Source organism: Anopheles gambiae, chromosome X (assembly GCF_943734735.2).
Source record: "Anopheles gambiae chromosome X, idAnoGambNW_F1_1, whole genome shotgun sequence".
NCBI classification, from domain to species: Eukaryota; Metazoa; Arthropoda; class Insecta; order Diptera; family Culicidae; genus Anopheles; species Anopheles gambiae.
The window spans coordinates 7,955,027-7,974,214 of NC_064600.1; the positions used below are offsets into that span (position 1 = coordinate 7,955,027).

At 48.2% G+C, this 19,188-nt stretch overlaps 1 protein-coding gene across 1 annotated transcript; it reads right to left on the bottom strand.

Moving 5' to 3' along the window:
• Positions 1-202: 202 nt before the first annotated feature.
• LOC5666753 (uncharacterized) lies at positions 203-19,046 on the bottom strand. Its single transcript, XM_001688253.3, has 4 exons — positions 16,613-19,046; positions 15,357-16,530; positions 11,444-13,426; positions 203-3,224 (listed from the first exon to the last, which is right to left on the bottom strand). The coding sequence occupies exons 1-4, from the start codon at positions 18,944-18,946 to the stop codon at positions 2,395-2,397; spliced, it is 6,321 nt and encodes a 2,106-aa protein (XP_001688305.3). The 5' UTR covers positions 18,947-19,046; the 3' UTR covers positions 203-2,394.
• Between the last annotated feature and the right edge of the window lie 142 nt (positions 19,047-19,188).

Sequence of the window (19,188 nt, forward strand, 5' to 3'; positions counted from 1 at the left end):
CCGAGCACAGCGACATCAATGACTAGATCTGATGAAGCGAGACCTGTCAGAGATCGGGTGTCTACATGCATGGGAGGTTGTAGATAGGGACCTGGAGCATCCAGGAGAGTGTTGGTTGACCGGACCATGTCACGACTACTTGCTCTACTATAAGCAAACCAACAATAGATAGAGTGAGAGAGAGAAAGAGAGAGAGTGTATGTGTGTTCGCTTAATTACAAGTTTATTTTGACGAATCGTAGTATATGATTGTGTGCGTTTGTACGTATATTCTGTAAGTTGCGTTTGGTTTGTGTTTGCCGTGTGCGGGGAGAGATGCTGTCCGCGTGTAAGGATTTCTCAGGGTTTTTGTATTGTTTCTTTTTTTCTGTTGCTCAATCGCAATCACAAATACTCACACATTTGCTTAATAAGTACCGGTTTTACAATGATTTATTAATGTTCTTGTTTTTTTTTGTTTTGTTTGCTTACTTTTCCTTGTGAGTAACAATCATACCTTTGTGTGTGGGTTTGTGTATTTCTTATAATAATTATATTTCAGTGTTTTTTTTCGTTTTCGAACATGCCGACTTAAGCCTAGAGAGACGTTTTCTGTATGTGTGTGTGTGTGTAATCGATTCTCTGCGCCAAATTTGGGAGCATTCGTTTATCGTCCCCTGTATGTTCTTCTGTAAATATGTGTGTGTGTGTGTGTTTTTTTTTGTTTTCATCAGCCGCGTGTCCTAATTAACGTGTGTATGTGTCTGGTTTTTATGTAATTTCCGTTTTTCTCTAATAATTTCCCTACGCACCTCGGCAGTTTATCCTGCGCGCTCGTCAACATCATCATCTTCAATCAAGCGCTTACAACACCACTCCTTTGCCCCGCACTCCTACAGTAGCACAACACCGTAAAGCACCTAACCTACGTATGAAACACGCTCGCTCAAAGCTCTCCCCCCATTCGGTGTGCTCCACGTGCGCCACACCCGACCGGAAGGATTCACATTTCCATATAGCAGCAGCAGTAGTAGTAGTTGTAATAGTAGTAGTGGTTGTAGTATCGGTAGTAGTAGTTCTAGTAGTAATGGTAGCAGTAATAGTAGCGGCGGTTGGTTTTCGCGTTCTAACTCCATTCCAACACCACCGGAGAAATGCGACCAATCGACCCCGTCGTGTGTGCGGGTAAAGGAAGAACGAGGCGGATAAAATCACATCCCGCCCCTTCTAGCCTCCCATCACCGCGTCGCTTCGCAAGATAGTTATATGAAATGTACACCGTGCGTATGTAGGGGGGGGGGGGGGGGGGGTGTGCATCGTTTTGGGCATGCAGAGCGGCGCGCATCATCACAATCAATTCGGAAACGGCTGCTCCCAAAATCGCAGCCGTGCAGCGGAAAAGGACCAACAACAAAAAAGTTTAGTAATACTTTAAAAATGAAGAAATGAAGGGTGCAGAAAAATAGAAGAATTCATGTGCTTACAAAGTAAATCAGAAATCAGAAAGAAAAAAAAATATCAAAAAAAAATTAACGAAACTAAACACGAGCAGAGAGCGAGGCGCTTGTGTAAGCCATTTAGAAACGTGCGGCGAGCTCGGGAGGGAGGGGGGGGGGGGGCTTCCCAGTGTCTATGAAAGTAACGCGCATCTTTGCCCTGTCGCTGCTGTTGTGACTCCAAATATATGCCAAAAGCGTTCTAAATCCTTCCCCTAACAGCTACACTACATCTCATCGTTCTCTTATATGCCTTTGCTTTTCTAGCCTCACAGTCTATCAAATACTAGTGCCCCCGTGGGCCTCTCCTCCTTGCCCCTTGCTTCTCTTTTTGTGATGAAAATTCTGTACACGATCGATCTTCCAGACGCGCGGCATCGAAATTGCCGTGACACTCGTCGTTTGCAGCGTCGTCCCTTTCTCTTTTGCCTGGGCAGTGCCGTCGGAAGCTTTGCCCCAACCCGCCGTCACCGTCCTCCTACCGCCATCAACCACTGTGTCTGTCAGCTACTGCTTCTTTCACTATCTATTTACCCTCCACACACACACACCTCCTCCACCTATTCGTAAGCTACCTGGGGTACGACTACACAATACCGTCGTTTTACAAGCATAAGTTAAACACGACCCCGGAAGATGGGGAGGGGGTTGAGGGGGATCGTCGCAAAAAAAATTAATAATAAGAAAGTATCTCAAACTAAGCTTGCCTACACAATCAAGAATAATGATAATAATAATAATAATATAAATATGTAGTTAAAAATAATGGTAAAAAAATCTCACGTGCTGCACAATTTCAATTTGCGGCGTTATCCTTTCCCGCGCGCGCACACGCACAAACACACACACCTAGATACACACACACACCACACGCAGCGCGTTGAAGCACCACTCCTCGCGAAGGGGGAGGGAGGTTGATTTAGTTATGTACAGTGGTCGACGAGTGCTGCATGTTGCGCTCAAACTCCTCGAGGCTCATCGCCTGGCCGATGTTGAGCGACGGCAGCTTGCCGGCGGACGCCTGGGCGAGCAGCTCGGGCGAGAACCAGCGGGCAAGCTGGTTGCTGGTCGGCGAGAGCCCTCCGTCCCGGTTGTAGTTGATCACGCCGCCGCCCGCCGATGGCCCGTTGCCGGTTGCGTTCTGCTGCTGCTGCTGCTGCTGTTGCTGCTGTCCACTTCCACCGATTGGCATGTTTGGAATTCGGAACGGCTGCTGCTGCTGCTGCTGCTGTTGCAGTGGCATCATATTCATGTGCACGTGCTGGTTACGTATCGCACGCTGCTGCTGCATTTGACGCTGTTGCTGCAACAGCTGCTGCATGTGCGGGCTGATCATGTTGGGCGAATGTTGCTGCTGCTGCTGCGGTTGCTGATGTGGCGGTTGTTGTTGCTGCTGCTGCTGACCCGGCTGCTGCTGCTGCTGTGGGCCCTGCTGTGATGACGGCGGTGCCATCGGATGATGGGCACCGAGGATTGGATTTCCGCTGCGGTTGTTGTTGAATGGTTGTTGCTGCTGCTGCTGCTGCTGCTGCTGTTGCTGCTGCTGCTGCTGTTGCTGCTGTTGCTGCTGTTGCTGCTGCTGCTGCTGCTGCTGCTGGGGGAAATCCATGTTGCCGCCAAAGTTCAGCGGACCCGTCATCGGCGACAGTGCATGCTGGGGCAGTGGATGTATCAGCGGCATTTGTTGCTGCTGCTGCTGCTGCTGCTGTTGCAGCTGTTGTGGCATCTGGCCACCATTTCCGCTGCCACCTATGGGAAGGGGCAAAAAAAGAAGTAGAATAAATAAAAAAAATTCCGCCAATCAGGGTTTTCAAAGTCATTTTGCAACGTGTGCTGCACATGTTGTCGGTTACGAAATTTACTTTGACTCCTAGTGCATACTTGGGACTGGTCCAATGTTACAGTCGTTGCCATCTAATTTTGGTTCTAAGGCATCAATTATTGACAGTGCGCATCAATTCTTGACGTTAACGCACCTATTTTTGTCTGTAAGTCAGCATTTTTGGACTCTTGTGGGAATCCGTCCGATTGTCGAAAGCACAATCATGACTTTTTCTGTCTGTGAACAGTGCTGCCAAATGCCACTGGTTTCAGTCACCAACACTCATGACTGCAACGAAGCTCAAATCAGATCAAGTGCACAAGTGAGACGATCAGAGATGAGACTCAAAGAGTTGGTGGTCCAATCACATGCTTGGTGACCTTTTTTTAAACCCCCACCCCCCACTCTTGGTCATTCTATTGGTCATGACATATTCTCAGTTTGATCATCACGAGATTCCTGGAATGTACTTTGCGTGTGGTCTCAAGCAACAAAATGAGCATGCTTTTCAGTCTGTCGGGTCAAACAGTGCGAGAATGCATGCTCATTTTGTTGCCTAGGATCACTCCCACACACCGGCATATCTCCCATGACTTTCGTGACAGCCCAAGTACATACTAGGAGTCAAAGTAAATTTCTCAAGCGACAAAATATTGTAGCATGCACATGCACATGCTATACTGTCTATAATCAATTCACACGCAATTCTCATCACACTTAATAAACACAAATTGTCAACACCACACAACACACAAAAAAAGGATAAAATAACCACTCAAGAAATTAACACAACCCAAACCACATAAATAACCTTACGCCAGGAATTGTAAGTCAGCAGAAAAACCCTTGTCCAAAAACACTTAAAACACACAACCCGCACACAGCCCCGTAGGTGCGAAAACAGCAGAAAAACATTACCCAGCACAAAAACGTTTCAAGTGCGTAAAGCGTAAAAACAATAACATTGCATAATAGCAACCAACGGAGACACCGTACCTCGTGTGTACAAACAGAACCGTAAGCGTAGGAAACAAAACACCGCGTAAGCGTCAGAACCCAGAACTGACCTTACATAATAAGCACAACCATATGTAAACTCAAAACTTGACATTCAGCATAATTGACACAAAATAGAGAGTATAAATAAAACCAACTCCGATCATGGCAGGTCAGATTCGTTCGGACTGTCAGGATAGGACTATGCCCATCCTACATCTATCGAGTTCTCATTTAAAGAGTTTAGATATGTCCCCCTGCCCAAGGTAAGGCCTCTAAACTCCAACGTTTCCAGTAAGGGAAACCTCCTAAAGGTTTCTATGATCGCCTGGACGATCAAGTGTCGAACGTCCGCTTCGAAACAGTATCCACTTCAGTTCTACTTAATTCGGCAAACGATGACGAAGGCCACCCTGACCAACGCGAGTTCAAAACATACCACATGGCAACCGTAACAGTCATCAAACACATTACATGGCGACCGTGACTTTTAAACTGTAATCTTCGGATGTGCAAAAAAAAAAGTGACGAATGAAACCTCAAACACGGACAAAAAGTGCAAAGTGGAAACGTTTTATAAAAATCGCAAGTGCTTCTGAAATGACTTGGAAAGTGATTAATTACCAACAATAGTGAACTACGAGTGAAAACCAATCATTTTCAAAATGGGAGGCAAGGCTGCAAAACCTGAAACAAATATAAAAGGAGACCATGATCTCACAATAGTTCAAACTCAGAATATTCATACAGAATATCATCTGACTCAGGATTTAAAACTAAACATTATTTTAGGGCTGCTAATCACCCTGTGCATTGTTAAAATAGCGAAAACTTGTTACAAACACCTTCGTAACCAAGCGCAAAAACACGCTTTAAAAGTGCTTACGCTACCAAAGTAGCAACGTAAACATTGAATCGAGAACAGTGAATGAATGATATACGAAAAAGGTGATATGCTATTTGACCCACAAAAATAGGTAAAGGCTGTGGGAAAGTACCGTAAGTTCACCAATGCAGCTATGGACCGCGATTATTAAAAACAATTATGCGCGTATGAGAACCTACCTCAACGAGTAAAAACACTGTGACACAATGAACACTGTGAGCGGTATGGTTTGGAACAGCCGTTCCCAACGCGGAAGACGAGAAGAATAAGGCAAGAATGGACGGTTGCTCACTGTCGGACAGACAGGTGAAAGAAGAGATCCCTGGGCCAAGGGACAGCAGTTCACCGAGCACCGGGAACAACGTAGCACCGTGAGCAGCAACAACAACAAATGTATTTAAAAAGGTACCGTACACATGCAATTTTTACGGATGAAGCTGCATAAATATGCAAAAGCTGTTAGAAAAAATAGAAATACTAGATAGGACGTATGATCAGGTTAGACAGCTAAACAAATGCTATAGGCTCTGCGCGTTAACCACACTAAGAAATAACACTAAGGAATTATATGACGAAATACAAGAGCTTCTACGAAAGCACGAATCATCCATTAAAGACGAAATATTAACAACCTTAGTTAAAAAAAGTAGACACCTATATTACGAAATAAATAAGTGCATTAAAATACATTTCGAAAGACATCCAGATTCGTTAAATACAACATTATCAGAAAACCAGTTCGACATAACGATAGAAACTAAATCTGAAAAAATGGCTGACATTATAGAACTAATTAAAATCACCACTTCTCTCATATCAAAGTATGATGGTAATGAGAAAGATTTAAAAGGTGTGGTGTCAAATTTAAATGTATTAAAGAAAATAGTGAAGCCGGAGAATAAAGAAACAGTAATACAACTGGTACTAGGACGTCTAACAGGAAAAGCACGAATTGTTGTAGGAGAAGCCCCAAAATCAATAGAAGATATAGTTAACAAACTACAAGACAGATGCAGCATAAAGGTAACACCAGAAATAGTAGTATCCAAAATGGATAATACGAAACAGACAGGAACAATAGAAGATTTCGGAAGCATTATAGAAAAACTAACGCAGCAACTTGAAGAAGCATACATAGCGGAAGAAATAACACCAGAAGTAGCCAGGAAAAAAGCAACTAAGTCTGGAATTAGCGCATTGAGTTATGGACTTAAGGATGGCGAAACCAAAATAATAATGAGATCAAGCAAATTCGAAACCCTGCATGAAGCAATAGAACAAGCAGTAAAATTGGAACTAGAAGACAGAACGAAAAAGGAAAGAATGAACAGACAAAAATTTTATATTCAAACGCTACTAGGAACAATAGAGGGTATGGTAACAACTACCAGGGAAGGAACAATTACAATAGATTCTCAAATAATAATAATAATAGGTATCAGACACAAAACCCACCCAGGTTCCCACCCGCAAGATATGGACATAACAATAACCGAAACAATAATAACTACAGAAATAACAACTCTAACAACACTAGAAATCAGCACGCAAATCGACAAAATAATTCCAACAGAAATCAGTACGTACAATCCAATCAGAGAAATAATAGCAATTTGCAAAATAATCGAGCGCCTATTCATAACACAGTAACAGCCGAAGAACAGAATAATTTTTTAGGGCAACCTCAAGCATCGGAAAATACCCAATACTAACCATAAATCCTGATGCAGATAATTTTGTTAAAGTAAAAATAGAAATTACAAAGGAAATCTATAGCACACTTATCATAGATACCGGAGCAACCGTATCCGTACTTAAAGCTAGTAAATTAAAACCAGGTTGTAAAATCAATACATCAAAAAAATTAACCTTGATAAGCTCTAGTGATCATGAATCAGAGACTTTAGGAACTGCTATGACAACAATTCACTTTGGCGATTATTCCATTATGCACGAATTTCATATAATAGAAGATGTAGAATCCATTTTTTCCGACGGACTATTAGGAAAAGACTTTATAAAGCACAGATGTATTGTTGATTATGTTAATTGGATGATATACTTCTCATCTGATAACGGATTGATTTCACACCCAATAGAAGACAATGTAAACGGAAATTATATTTTACCAAAACGAAGTGAAGTAGTACGAAAAATAAGTATACCAAACTTGACAGAAGATTCAATCATCTTATCACAAGAAATCCAACCAGGGGTATTTTGCGGAAACACAATAGTCTCAAAACGTAATCAGTATATCAAATTCATTAATACCACAGATAAAGATGTTTCTTTTAACATAAAATCTTATACACCAGAAGTTGAACCATTAAGAGAGTATGAGCAATTACAGAAGAAACTGGACACATCTAAGGAACGAATTCAGAAAATTCATAACAAAATCCATATAGAAAATATTCCACAAATAGCAAGAGAAGAGTTAGAAAATCTTATCACAAAATTCTCGGATATATTTTGTTTAGAAGATGAACCGGTCTCTACTAACAATTTTTATACCCAGGAAATTTCATTAAAAGATAATATTCCTTCTTATATACCAAATTATAAACAAATACATTCACAAAGTGAGGAAATGCAATCGCAGGTAGAAAAGATGTTGAAAAATAACATTATTGAACATTCTGTTTCGTCATATAATTCACCGATACTATTAGTACCAAAGAAATCAGTTGAAGGCAAGAAGAAATGGCGTTTAGTAGTGGATTTTCGGCAGTTAAACAAGAAAATTTTACCAGACAAATTCCCTTTACCCCGCATAGACACGATACTAGATCAGTTAGGAAGAGCCAAATATTTCAGCACATTGGATTTGATGTCAGGGTTTCATCAAATCAAACTTGATAAAAATTCCAGAAAATATACAGCTTTTTCCACGCCTACAGGTCACTATCAGTTTACAAGAATGCCATTTGGACTCAACATTAGCCCAAACAGCTTTCAAAGAATGATGGCTATCGCTATGGCTGGTTTAACACCAGAGCTAGCATTTGTATATATAGATGATATTATAGTTACTGGATGCAGTGCACGGCATCATATCAGTAATTTAGGTAAAGTTTTTGATAGGCTAAGAAAATATAACCTTAAACTAAATGCAGAAAAATGTTGTTTCTTCAAAACAGAAGTAACGTACTTAGGTCATAAAATAACAGATAAAGGAATTTATCCAGACGACGCGAAGTTTGACACAATTAAAAACTTCCCGATTCCTACTAATGCTGATGAAGCAAGACGTTTTGTCGCATTTTGTAATTATTACCGTAAATTTGTACAGAATTTTGCTAAGAAAGCTAAACCTATTAATAATTTGATTAAGAAAGACGTTAAGTTTGCATCTACTTCAGAATGTCAAGCAGCTTTTGATACATTGAAACAAAGCTTACTCTCACCCACAATTTTACAATATCCAGATTTTAAAAAACAATTCATTATTACGACAGATGCATCGGATATGGCATGTGGTGCAGTGTTATCACAAATAACAGATGGAAACGATTTGCCAGTCGCATTTGCGAGTAAAAGTTTTACACCAGGGGAAAAGAATAAGCCAATTATCGAGAAAGAGCTTACAGCTATACATTGGGCAATTAATTATTTTAAACCTTATGTATATGGACAAAAATTTATAGTTAGAACAGATCATAGACCACTAGCTTACTTATTTGGTATGAAAAATCCTACTTCTAAGCTTACTAGAATGAGACTAGATTTAGAAGAATTTGACTTTGAAATAGAATATTTAGCAGGTAAAGCTAATGTTGCAGCAGACGCACTATCAAGAGTAATCCTTAACTCAGATGACCTAAAAGCATCAATACCAAAATCCAAAACGATTTTAATGGTTAATACAAGAGCCATGGTTAAGAAAAATAACGAGAAAACTGATATAAACAAAGACGAACCAATCGCAACAACAGGGACTGATCACCCCGCGATGTGGAAAACAGATAGACCTTTAGAAGTGAGAAAGGTACTAAAAATAGGTACGCAGAGAATTAAGAACAACGTTGAATTCATAATATACAACCATTCATACAGTAAAGCACTAGGAAAATTTCTTTTGAGAAATGATGTAAATGGAAGTCAAGCATTAGAGTTTGCTCTTCTAGAAATGTGCAAAATCGCGAAACAATATGGAAGAAATAAGCTAGCATGGTCAGAAGAAGACCACTTATTCAAAGAATATTCCCAACAAACTATTAAGGAAATAGCCAACAGAGCCATTACCAAGTTTGAAATAATCCTGTTTACTCCAACTAGATGGAAAACAACAGAAAAAGATAGGCTGAGAATAATTTCAGATTATCATATGACCCCTTCGGGAGGACATATAGGCCAGTACAGACTGTACCAGAAAATAAGGGAAAAATATAAATGGAAAAATATGAAAGATGATATCAAGAAATACGTACGAAATTGTAAAGCATGCATAGTTAATAAGACGACTAGACATACTAAAGAAAAAACAGTTGTAACTACAACACCGACAAAACCATTTAACATAATTTCAATCGACACAGTAGGACCTCTAACAAAAACTAACAAAAACAACAGGTATGCAATAACCATACAATGTGACTTAACGAAATATATCGTAGTAATACCTATCCATAACAAAGAAGCAAACACTATAGCCAAGGCATTGGTAGAAAACTTCATCCTTACATTCGGAACATTTATAGAATTAAAATCAGATCAAGGACTAGAATATAACAATGAAATATTACACAAAATCTCAGAAATTTTAAAAATCAAACAAACTTTTAGCACAGCTTACCACCCACAGACAATAGGATCATTAGAGAGAAATCATAGATGTCTAAACGAATACCTAAGAAGCTATACAAACGAACATCATGATGACTGGGACGATTGGACAAAATTTTACGAATTTGTTTACAATACAACAGAACACTCAGACACAAACTACACACCATACGAACTAGTATTTGGTAGAAAAGCGAATTTACCACAAGATATATTTAAAACAAAAATTGAACCAGTTTATAATATTGACCAATATTATTTCGAAATGAAATATAAACTCCAAAAATCAAACGAAATTGCCAGAGAAAATTTGATAAAAGCAAAAATTAAAAGACAGCAAACCTTAAATAAAGATACAGTACCACTTATTATAAACTTAGGAGGTCAGGTATATTTGGAAAATGAAAATAGGAAAAAATTAGATCCAGTCTACATTGGACCTTTCACAGTAGTAAGTGACCAAGGGCCTAATTGCGTAATACAAAATAATACAACAAAGAAAATCTCTACAGTACACAAAAATAGATTAATTAAGTACACAGGAGAATAACTTCAATCATTGTAATTCATTACGTTATTCTATTAAAGGGGGGAGGTGTAGCATGCACATGCACATGCTATACTGTCTATAATCAATTCACACGCAATTCTCATCACACTTAATAAACACAAATTGTCAACACCACACAACACACAAAAAAAGGATAAAATAACCACTCAAGAAATTAACACAACCCAAACCACATAAATAACCTTACGCCAGGAATTGTAAGTCAGCAGAAAAACCCTTGTCCAAAAACACTTAAAACACACAACCCGCACACAGCCCCGTAGGTGCGAAAACAGCAGAAAAACATTACCCAGCACAAAAACGTTTCAAGTGCGTAAAGCGTAAAAACAATAACATTGCATAATAGCAACCAACGGAGACACCGTACCTCGTGTGTACAAACAGAACCGTAAGCGTAGGAAACAAAACACCGCGTAAGCGTCAGAACCCAGAACTGACCTTACATAATAAGCACAACCATATGTAAACTCAAAACTTGACATTCAGCATAATTGACACAAAATAGAGAGTATAAATAAAACCAACTCCGATCATGGCAGGTCAGATTCGTTCGGACTGTCAGGATAGGACTATGCCCATCCTACATCTATCGAGTTCTCATTTAAAGAGTTTAGATATGTCCCCCTGCCCAAGGTAAGGCCTCTAAACTCCAACGTTTCCAGTAAGGGAAACCTCCTAAAGGTTTCTATGATCGCCTGGACGATCAAGTGTCGAACGTCCGCTTCGAAACAGTATCCACTTCAGTTCTACTTAATTCGGCAAACGATGACGAAGGCCACCCTGACCAACGCGAGTTCAAAACATACCACATGGCAACCGTAACAGTCATCAAACACATTACAATATGCATCACACATCGCAAAATGAGTTGTAAAACCCTGTAAATCGTCTCACACTCTACTTACCCTTCAGTATGGGCCGGCCTTGCGGTTTTGGCATGTTCATGTGTTGCGGTGGTTGCGGCTGCTGTTGCTGCTGCTGTTGGGGTTGATTTTGCGAATTCTGTTGCTGCTGCTGCTGCTGCTGCAGTGCCAGCTGGGGTGGCATTAGCTGCCCCGGACCGCCCGGCTGCGGTTGCGGCTGCGATTGCGGTACGTTCGACTGTGGCTGCTGCTGCTGCAGCTGCTTCATATTCCATGGAATGTTGTTCGGCATCGCAGGCTGCATGTTGCGCATTGCACCCACGACCGACGACGGCATCGAGCCCATCGGGTTGATGATCGCCGGCACCACCGGCAGATGGTTCGCACCGACGCCCGGCCCGTGATGGTGCATCATGTTCATCGGGGGCGGCGGATGTGGACCCGGCTGCCCGAATGGTGACGGACGCTGCTGCTGCTGCTGCTGCTCCGACTGCGGTGGTTGAGATTCGGCTGGGAATTGCCCCGGTTGGGACGGTTGCGGTGGCTGCTGCTGTTGCTGCTGCTGGGGCGGCGGCTGCGGTGGTTGCGGCCCGCCAGGCATCGGATGCATCACCGGGTGCTGCGGGCCGTGCGGATGCAGCGGGAACGGTTTCTGATGCTGCTGCATTTGCTGCTGCATCTGCTGCTTCATGTACTGCTGGTGCTGCATCATCTCGAGCAGGGCTGAATAGTTGAGCCCCATGCGGCCCGGTTCGACGTGCGGCAGATGGCCCTGCTGCTGCTGCTGCTGCTGCTGCTCGTTGAGCATCATTTGCGGATGGGCTGGCGGTAATGGCAGTTGTGGTTGGGGCATGGGACCCTGTTGCTGCTGTTGCGGCGGTAGCTGCTGCTGCTGCTGCTGCTGCTGCATGTGGTGCGGGATCGCACTGTCCGGTTCCTTTTCCTGTGCCGCCGTCATCTTGCGCAGCACGGACGTGGGCGTAAAAGCGAGCGGCGTCGGCGACGCGACCTGTTGCGTTTGCATCTGGTTCTGCTTCGACGGTGAGACTGCCGCACTCGCCGCGGCACCGCCACTAATTATGCGCCCTCCACCGACAGGGCCGCCACCGCCGGCTTTGATCATGCTAGTGCCGCCGGGCACTGCTGCTGCTGCTGCTGCCGGTCCCATTTCGGCCGGATTCGCTGGCTGCTGACCGGTCGGCTGTGCCGACTGATGGTCGGGTGCGTCGGAATGTTGCGCATGGCGCGGCTCCTGGGACGGTTCCGCCGCTGATTGATGGTGCTGCTGCTGCGGTGCTGCATCCTGCTCGGACTGTGCCGGTGGCAGATGAGGAAAATTTTGCATCGACTGTGCAGCTGGCGGGCCCTGGTGCATCATCGGCTGTTGCTGCTCTTTCAGCTTCTGCTGCAGCTCTTCCGGCTGTCCCGGCTGCTCCGGTGGCTGGGGTTGCTGTTGCGATGCTGGCTGCGGCTGTGATGGTTGCTGTTGTTGCTGCTGCTGTTGCTGCTGTTGCTGCTGCTGTTGCTGGTGCTGTTGCTGTTGCTGCTGCTGCTGCTGCTGCTGCTGCTGTTCCTGTCTCTTGCGATAGTTTTCACGCTGCTCCTCGAGCTTCTTGCGTATCAGTGCGTTCTGCAGGATGGACTGCGTGTGGTACTGCAGCTCGCGCGGTGACGGAATCCGCTGCGGCATCCCATTGGGCAGCGGGGACAGGCGCACCTGCTGCTTCGGGTGAAACAGCAGGTTGGCGCCGGCCCCGGCCGGGGCAGCTGGGGGCGGTATCGGCATTGGCATGGGCGGTTGAATACTGTTCGGGTTGAGCAGCAGGCTCGGCGACACGACGCGCGACCCACCGTTGCACGCGCCGAGCACGGCCGAGATGATCTCCCGGTGCGACTGGGCCGTCGCCGGGTTCGTCAGCTGCTGCCACAGGCTGTGCTGGGACACTTCGCCCCGCGCCACTGCCATCATGAGCGTTTGCGTTTCCGGCCGCTTCAGCAGCTCGGTGGCGTGCCGCTGATCAGTTCCTGGGGAATGGGCGGGGAGGGGAGTGAAGAGAAGAGAGAGATCAGTAAGGGAACACAATAACCGTGTAATTGTGAAGAGGGCTCTCAAGCACTCTTGTATGTAGCGAATACGCTTTAAATACGTTATCTCGAGACGATAGCTTAATCGAACAGGCTTACTAAATGTTAAAGACGAGCGAAAAATACGGTCGATGGCCCGAATGCGTTTACATTTTGTTTTTTGAAACGGAGGATTGTCAATCCAGCTATCGAAAATAATTCTGAATCGTGACAGACATTGGGCTCCTTTCTCTTATAAGATCGTAGGCTGAAAATTCAGCCTGTCTTGCCTGTTTGCATTTTATAGCAATTTTCGAGCAGCTATCAAAGTGGGTATTCAGCCAACGACCATTGGGGGTCGAGCAGCTATCAAAGTGGGTAATTGCCAGAACGACTTGACAGCCATTTTTGTTTGGATACAACATCTTCGATAACTCACAAAAAAGACCCTTTTAGGCGAGACTAAAATCTTGACTCCTGTGTAATCTCACGTAACATAGAAACTAAGGACCTCGGTACTATTCCTGACTCGTCATTCTCCTTCCGTCAACAGTATTCTTACGTCATCAACAAAGCATATCGGCAGCTTGGTTCAATTCATCGTCTGACATCTGATTTTAATGACCCTTTCTGTTTAAAACAACTGTTCGTCGCCCTAGTCCGGTCCATACTCGAATGTTGTAACATGGTCTCCGCACACTAACAACTGGTCGATACGAATTGAGGGTATTCGGGTAAAATTCACAAGAATAGATATAAGAACTTTAAGGTGGAACATGGACTAGCCTCTAACATATCAAACTAGACAGCTTTTTCTGGGTCTGCTGTCCTTAGAAAGACGTAGGCAGGTAGCACAAGCAGTTTTTGTAGCAAAGTCAAATAAAGGCAAAAATGATACACCCGAGCTTCTTTTTGAGATTAATGTGTACGCTCCTGACCACACACTACGTCCCCGGAATTTTCTGATTGAAATAGACCGGGCCCGTACTTACAGAGGAGCTCATGATCAATTTACCTCAATGTGTCAAGCTTTTAATAAGTATTTCTGCTTTTTTGACTTCAATATTACCGTTGAAATGCTCATGTCTGAATTCAAATGTATAGCAAGTAAGGTTATCTTATGTTTTATCTTTTAAGTATTGCAAAGGCCCCAGCGCGCGCCACGCAATTATCTTCAATAAGGATACCAATGTCTGCTACGTATTTGGAGCTATGAAAAACGACCCGTTCCTATGGAAATTTATTTCACCCTGTTGAAGCTGAAATGAAGCTGTTTTTTTATTCAGAAATTAGTTGTCAAACTACATGGGACGAGACTACCTGGTCTACATACACTTCGATTCTAGATTCCACCACCGGATCGCTTTAATACACCTTTGGATAAATGAAAACAAGGTCGACCTTTTTGACATTTTTCGAACAGGTACTCGAAGCTAATTCTTGCTTTGTTGTGGCTGAAATAATCTAGGCTAAAAATCGCAGACTAGTTTTGTGTGTGGTTTTGTATGGAGTGTTGACATGATTTCAGCTTCCAACTGTCAAACTCCATACAAAAAGCTGACTAGAATCGTGAAGGGCCCCATTATAAGAAACTATTTTCGTTGCGTTCAATTCCACGTCACGTTCAATTCGACATATCATAGGGAACACTGTGGCTGTGGAATTACATGGTTTCGAGTCATATAATGGACTACTTGATTCGCTCGGTGGAATGTTTCAAATGGTTGGTATGTTTGCCTCTTGGCTATGGAGGTTTGCAGGCATATGGGGGGAATATTTTAAACGTTCAAAAGGAGCTGTTTTCAGAACAGATTTGGAGTTTTGCGATCTACTCTCAACTCGAGACTGATAAGAAAGGGATGCAACCGAGTGTTGCCCAAAATGGACCTACCTGGGTGTGGCATCGGAGCCATATGCATCATCTGCAGCATGGCCGGCAGCGCCGACATGGCCGCGCCCTGGTGCGGAGGTGGACCCTGTCCGCCCTGGTGCTGGGCCGCAACGGCCGCCATGTGGGCGGCGTGTGCCGGATGGCCGTGGTGCTGCTGCACCGGTGGTCCGGGCTGGTGCGGTGGTGGGCCGCCACCGCCTCCGTTCATCTGATTTTCGCTCATCTGGTTGAGCAGCTTCTTGAACGCGAGCAGCTCCTGCTGCCGTACCGCGCCACCGTCGGGGGTGGTGGGAGGGGCACCACCGGCCGGAGGCGCTGCTACCACTGGCGGATGGATCGCCCCGATCGCCGGGTCGTTGCCCGGCATGATTAGCCGCGGGATGGATCCGCCGCCGCCGCCACCGATCGCCATCGGTTGCTGTTCGGCGAACGGATCGTTCGGTGGGCCGGGCGTTCTGCCACCGCTCGGTGCGCCACCCTCTCCCCCGTTCAGGTCGGACTGGCGGAACCGTGCCTCCAGCTCCTCGACACTGTGCACCTGGCCGAGGCTGGCCGGGGACGGCATCGCGCCCAGATTGGGCATCAGTGGCCCGACCGGCCCGCGCTCGGTAGCGCCCGGCGGCGTACCAGAAGGAGGACCGGCACCACCACCACCACCACCACCACTACCGGTCACGCCCAGCAGCTGCTGCAGGCTGCGGTTCTGCAGCTGTTGCTGCTGCTCGTGGTGCAACTGCTGCTGCTTCCCCTGCTGCTGCTCGTCTGCCATCATTGAGTTCAGGTGCATCGCGTGCCGATCGAACGGCTGCGGCGTCCCGTCTAGCGGCCGCTGGCCTACCGGCTGCTGCGGCGGTTCGAGCTGGCCCTTCAGCGCGGTGCGGTGAAACAGCTCCAGGAACGACTGGGGCGTGTTGGAGGTGGCGGCCGGCGAGATCGGCGCGAAGAACTTGTTGCTGGTAGCGGTCGCCCCACTCACGATGTCGTCGAACGCCGCGATGCCCTTCATCATCTTGCCGATGTCCTCGTGCAGCGAGTTCTGGCGGCTGCGCCGGTCCTTCGCATCGGCTGCCGCCGCCGCCACCACGCCCTCACTATCCCCCTTGGCGGCGGTATCGTTGTCTTGGCGGAAAAATTGCGAAAATCGGCTCTCGCGACTACCGCCACCGACATCGTTCTGAAAAAGGGAAAAGAAATGGAATCAATGAAAATAATCTTTCTCTCTCTCTCTCTCTCTCTATCTCTCTTCCTTAGCTTACCAGCAACATGTCCATTGCGCTGTAATCAGTCTGCACCATGTTCCGGAAGCCGCACAGCTCCTCCATCAGACGGATACCGTCCGTCAGCGCTTCCTCCTCGGCCGGCGGCTGGGAGGGCGTCGCCCGGTCCTGGGACCCGCACAGCTCCTTCATCAGCCGTATGCCGTCCGCCCGCCCTTCCTCCTCGGTCGATGCCTTCGGCATCCCGTCCTCGATCAGCTTCAGCACCGCTTCCTCCTTGGCCGGCGGCTGGGAGGGCGTCTCCCGGCCCTGGAAGCCGCTCAGCTCCTTCAGCGACATGCGCTTGAACTCCTTGAGCAGGCGTATAATGCCGTCCGTCCGCACCTTCTCCTTGCCCGGCGGCCCAACGCTGCTGCCCTTCGGCATGTAGTCCTCGATCAGCTTCAGCACCGCCGCCGGCACTTCCTCCTCGGCCGTCGGCTGGGAGGGCGTCGCCCGGCCCAGCTCCTTCATCGACACGCGCTTCAGCTCCCTGATCAGGCGCAAGCCATCCGCCCGCACCTCCTCCTCCGTCGATGCCTTCGGCATTCCGTCCTCGATCAGCTTCAGCAGCGTCTCGTCCAGCTCGGGCCGCCATTCGCCGGTCGGTTCCTCGCTCGGCCGTTTCGTGCCGGCCGTCGCCTCGGACTGATCGGGCGCCGCCGCCGCCGTCTGGTGGTGGTCGGGCGAGCCCTCCGTATCGTCGCGGCCGTCGCCGTTCGGCGTGTCGCCCGATTCGCTGCCATGCTCGGACAGCGGATCGTCGAACCCGCGCAGCTCAATCGTGTCGTGCTGGGAGGTCGGCTCGCTGAACCACTCCGGCTCCTCGTTGTCCCGCCCGTTGTCGCTGTTGTACCGGCGCCGGTCGCCATAGCTGCGGCCGCCTTCGCCGCCCCCATGATGGTGATGGTGATGGTGGTGGTGATGATGGTTGCTGCTGTTGCCGCCACTGCTCGAGCCGTAATTTCCGTAGCTGTTGCCGCTTCCACCACCGTACCCGCCACCACCCCCGTAGTACGAACCGTCGCCCCGGCCTTCGCCGTAGCCGGACGAGCCGCCCTTGTGGTAGCCCCGCATCGGCCCCCGGCCACTGTCGCCCTTGTCGCCCCAGCGGTCGCGGCGATCACGCGACTCCCGCGGCTCGTACCGGCCGCCGCCCTCGTCGTGGTAGTCCTTCTCCTGCAGGCCGCGGCCCTCGCTGTTGCGCCCCCGCGGCCCATCCTTCCCGTCCTTGCCGCCCGGCTCGCCGCGCATCGCCATCGGTTCCCGGTCGCGGAAGCTGCCCCCGGACGAGGACGAATTGCCGCCCGCTCCGCCGCCGCCACTGCCCGCACGATAGTCGCCCGACTCCATCCGGCCGTACTCCCACAGGCTGTCGCGCGTCATGATCCGCCCGCTGCCGATGCGTCGCTCGCGTCCACCGCCGCCGCCGCCGCCGCCTCCACCGCTTCCTCCACCGCCGCCACTGCCTCCTCCACCACCTCCTCCTCCGCCGAGCATGTCCCGGTCGGAGCGCAGCAGGCTCCCGGACAGTCCCAGGCTGCTGCCGGCCCCGCCCGACGACGGGGCGGACGGCATCTGGCAGCCCATGTTGAACGAGCGGCGCTGCGGCGACAGCACGATGCCCTCCTCCTTCCGCAGCCGCTCCTTCGGATCGGCCATGCCGCCGCTGCCCCCGCTGCCACCGACCGAGCGGCGCATCTCGCCCCGCCCGGCACTACCCAGCCCGGGCCCGTTGCCCGATCCGGCCCCAAGCGAGCTGCTGCCACCGGCTCCGCTACCGGCCGAGGATGAGCCCCCGCCGTACGAGGCCCGGTTCCGCCCGAAGCCTCCTGCGCCGGACGCACCACCACCGCCCGCCGGCGGCCCGTCCTCGTCGTAGGGCGTTTCGGAGCGGCGCGCCAGCATCGAGATCATCTTCAGGTGCTTCTCCGACTTCGGGTCGTCCATGCAGGGCGGCCGCACCTTGGACAGGTTGGTGTCGCGCAGCGCCAGCAGCTGCGACGCCGTGTACCGGGTGCGGCCGGCCGCACTGTTTGGTGGTCCGCCGCCTCCCGTTGCCTCCCGGTCGCCCGGCCCGGACAGCTTCCTTTGCTGCTGCTGCTGCTGCTGATCGTCGTCATCGTCGCCGGCCGGCAGATCGCCCATCGGTGACATCGCCGTCCTCGTCGTCCCCGGTTCGTATCGTGCGTCCTTTTTGCCGCCGGGCGTCAGGGATCGGCGCTGCTGGTTGTGGTGGTGGTGCTGGTGCCGCCGCCCGTACTGCTCGTGCTCCTCCACCTTGCCGGTGTGAAACGGGCCGCTATCGAGCGTGTCGGAGGCCGACTCGGACATTGCCCGCTGTGTGCCGCCGCCTTCCGCCGCCGCCTTTCCGCTCGGGCACACACAGGAGAGGTGAACCACCTCCCGCGCGTTCCCGGCCTACAACGGTGCGGTGGGGAGGGGTTGAGTACTGAGCTGTTTGCTAAAATTCCAAAGCACACACACACACACACGGCAACGCGCACCAGTGCGTACGACACAGGGCGACCGATGCGGGGATTTACGTGTCTCTTCCTCTTCCCGTTCTCGACGGC

Bases quoted from the DNA above. Each gene is read 5' to 3' on its own strand.
- LOC5666753 (XM_001688253.3), bottom strand. From the start codon at position 18,946: ATGTCCGAGTCGGCCTCCGACACGCTCGATAGCGGCCCGTTTCACACC. The intron at 16,531-16,612 runs GTAAGCTAAGGA...TCCCTTTTTCAG, and splicing joins GCGCAATGGACATGTTGCTG to AACGATGTCGGTGGCGGTAG. The intron at 3,225-11,443 runs GTAAGTAGAGTG...CCCTTCCCATAG, and splicing joins AGGCCGGCCCATACTGAAGG to GTGGCAGCGGAAATGGTGGC.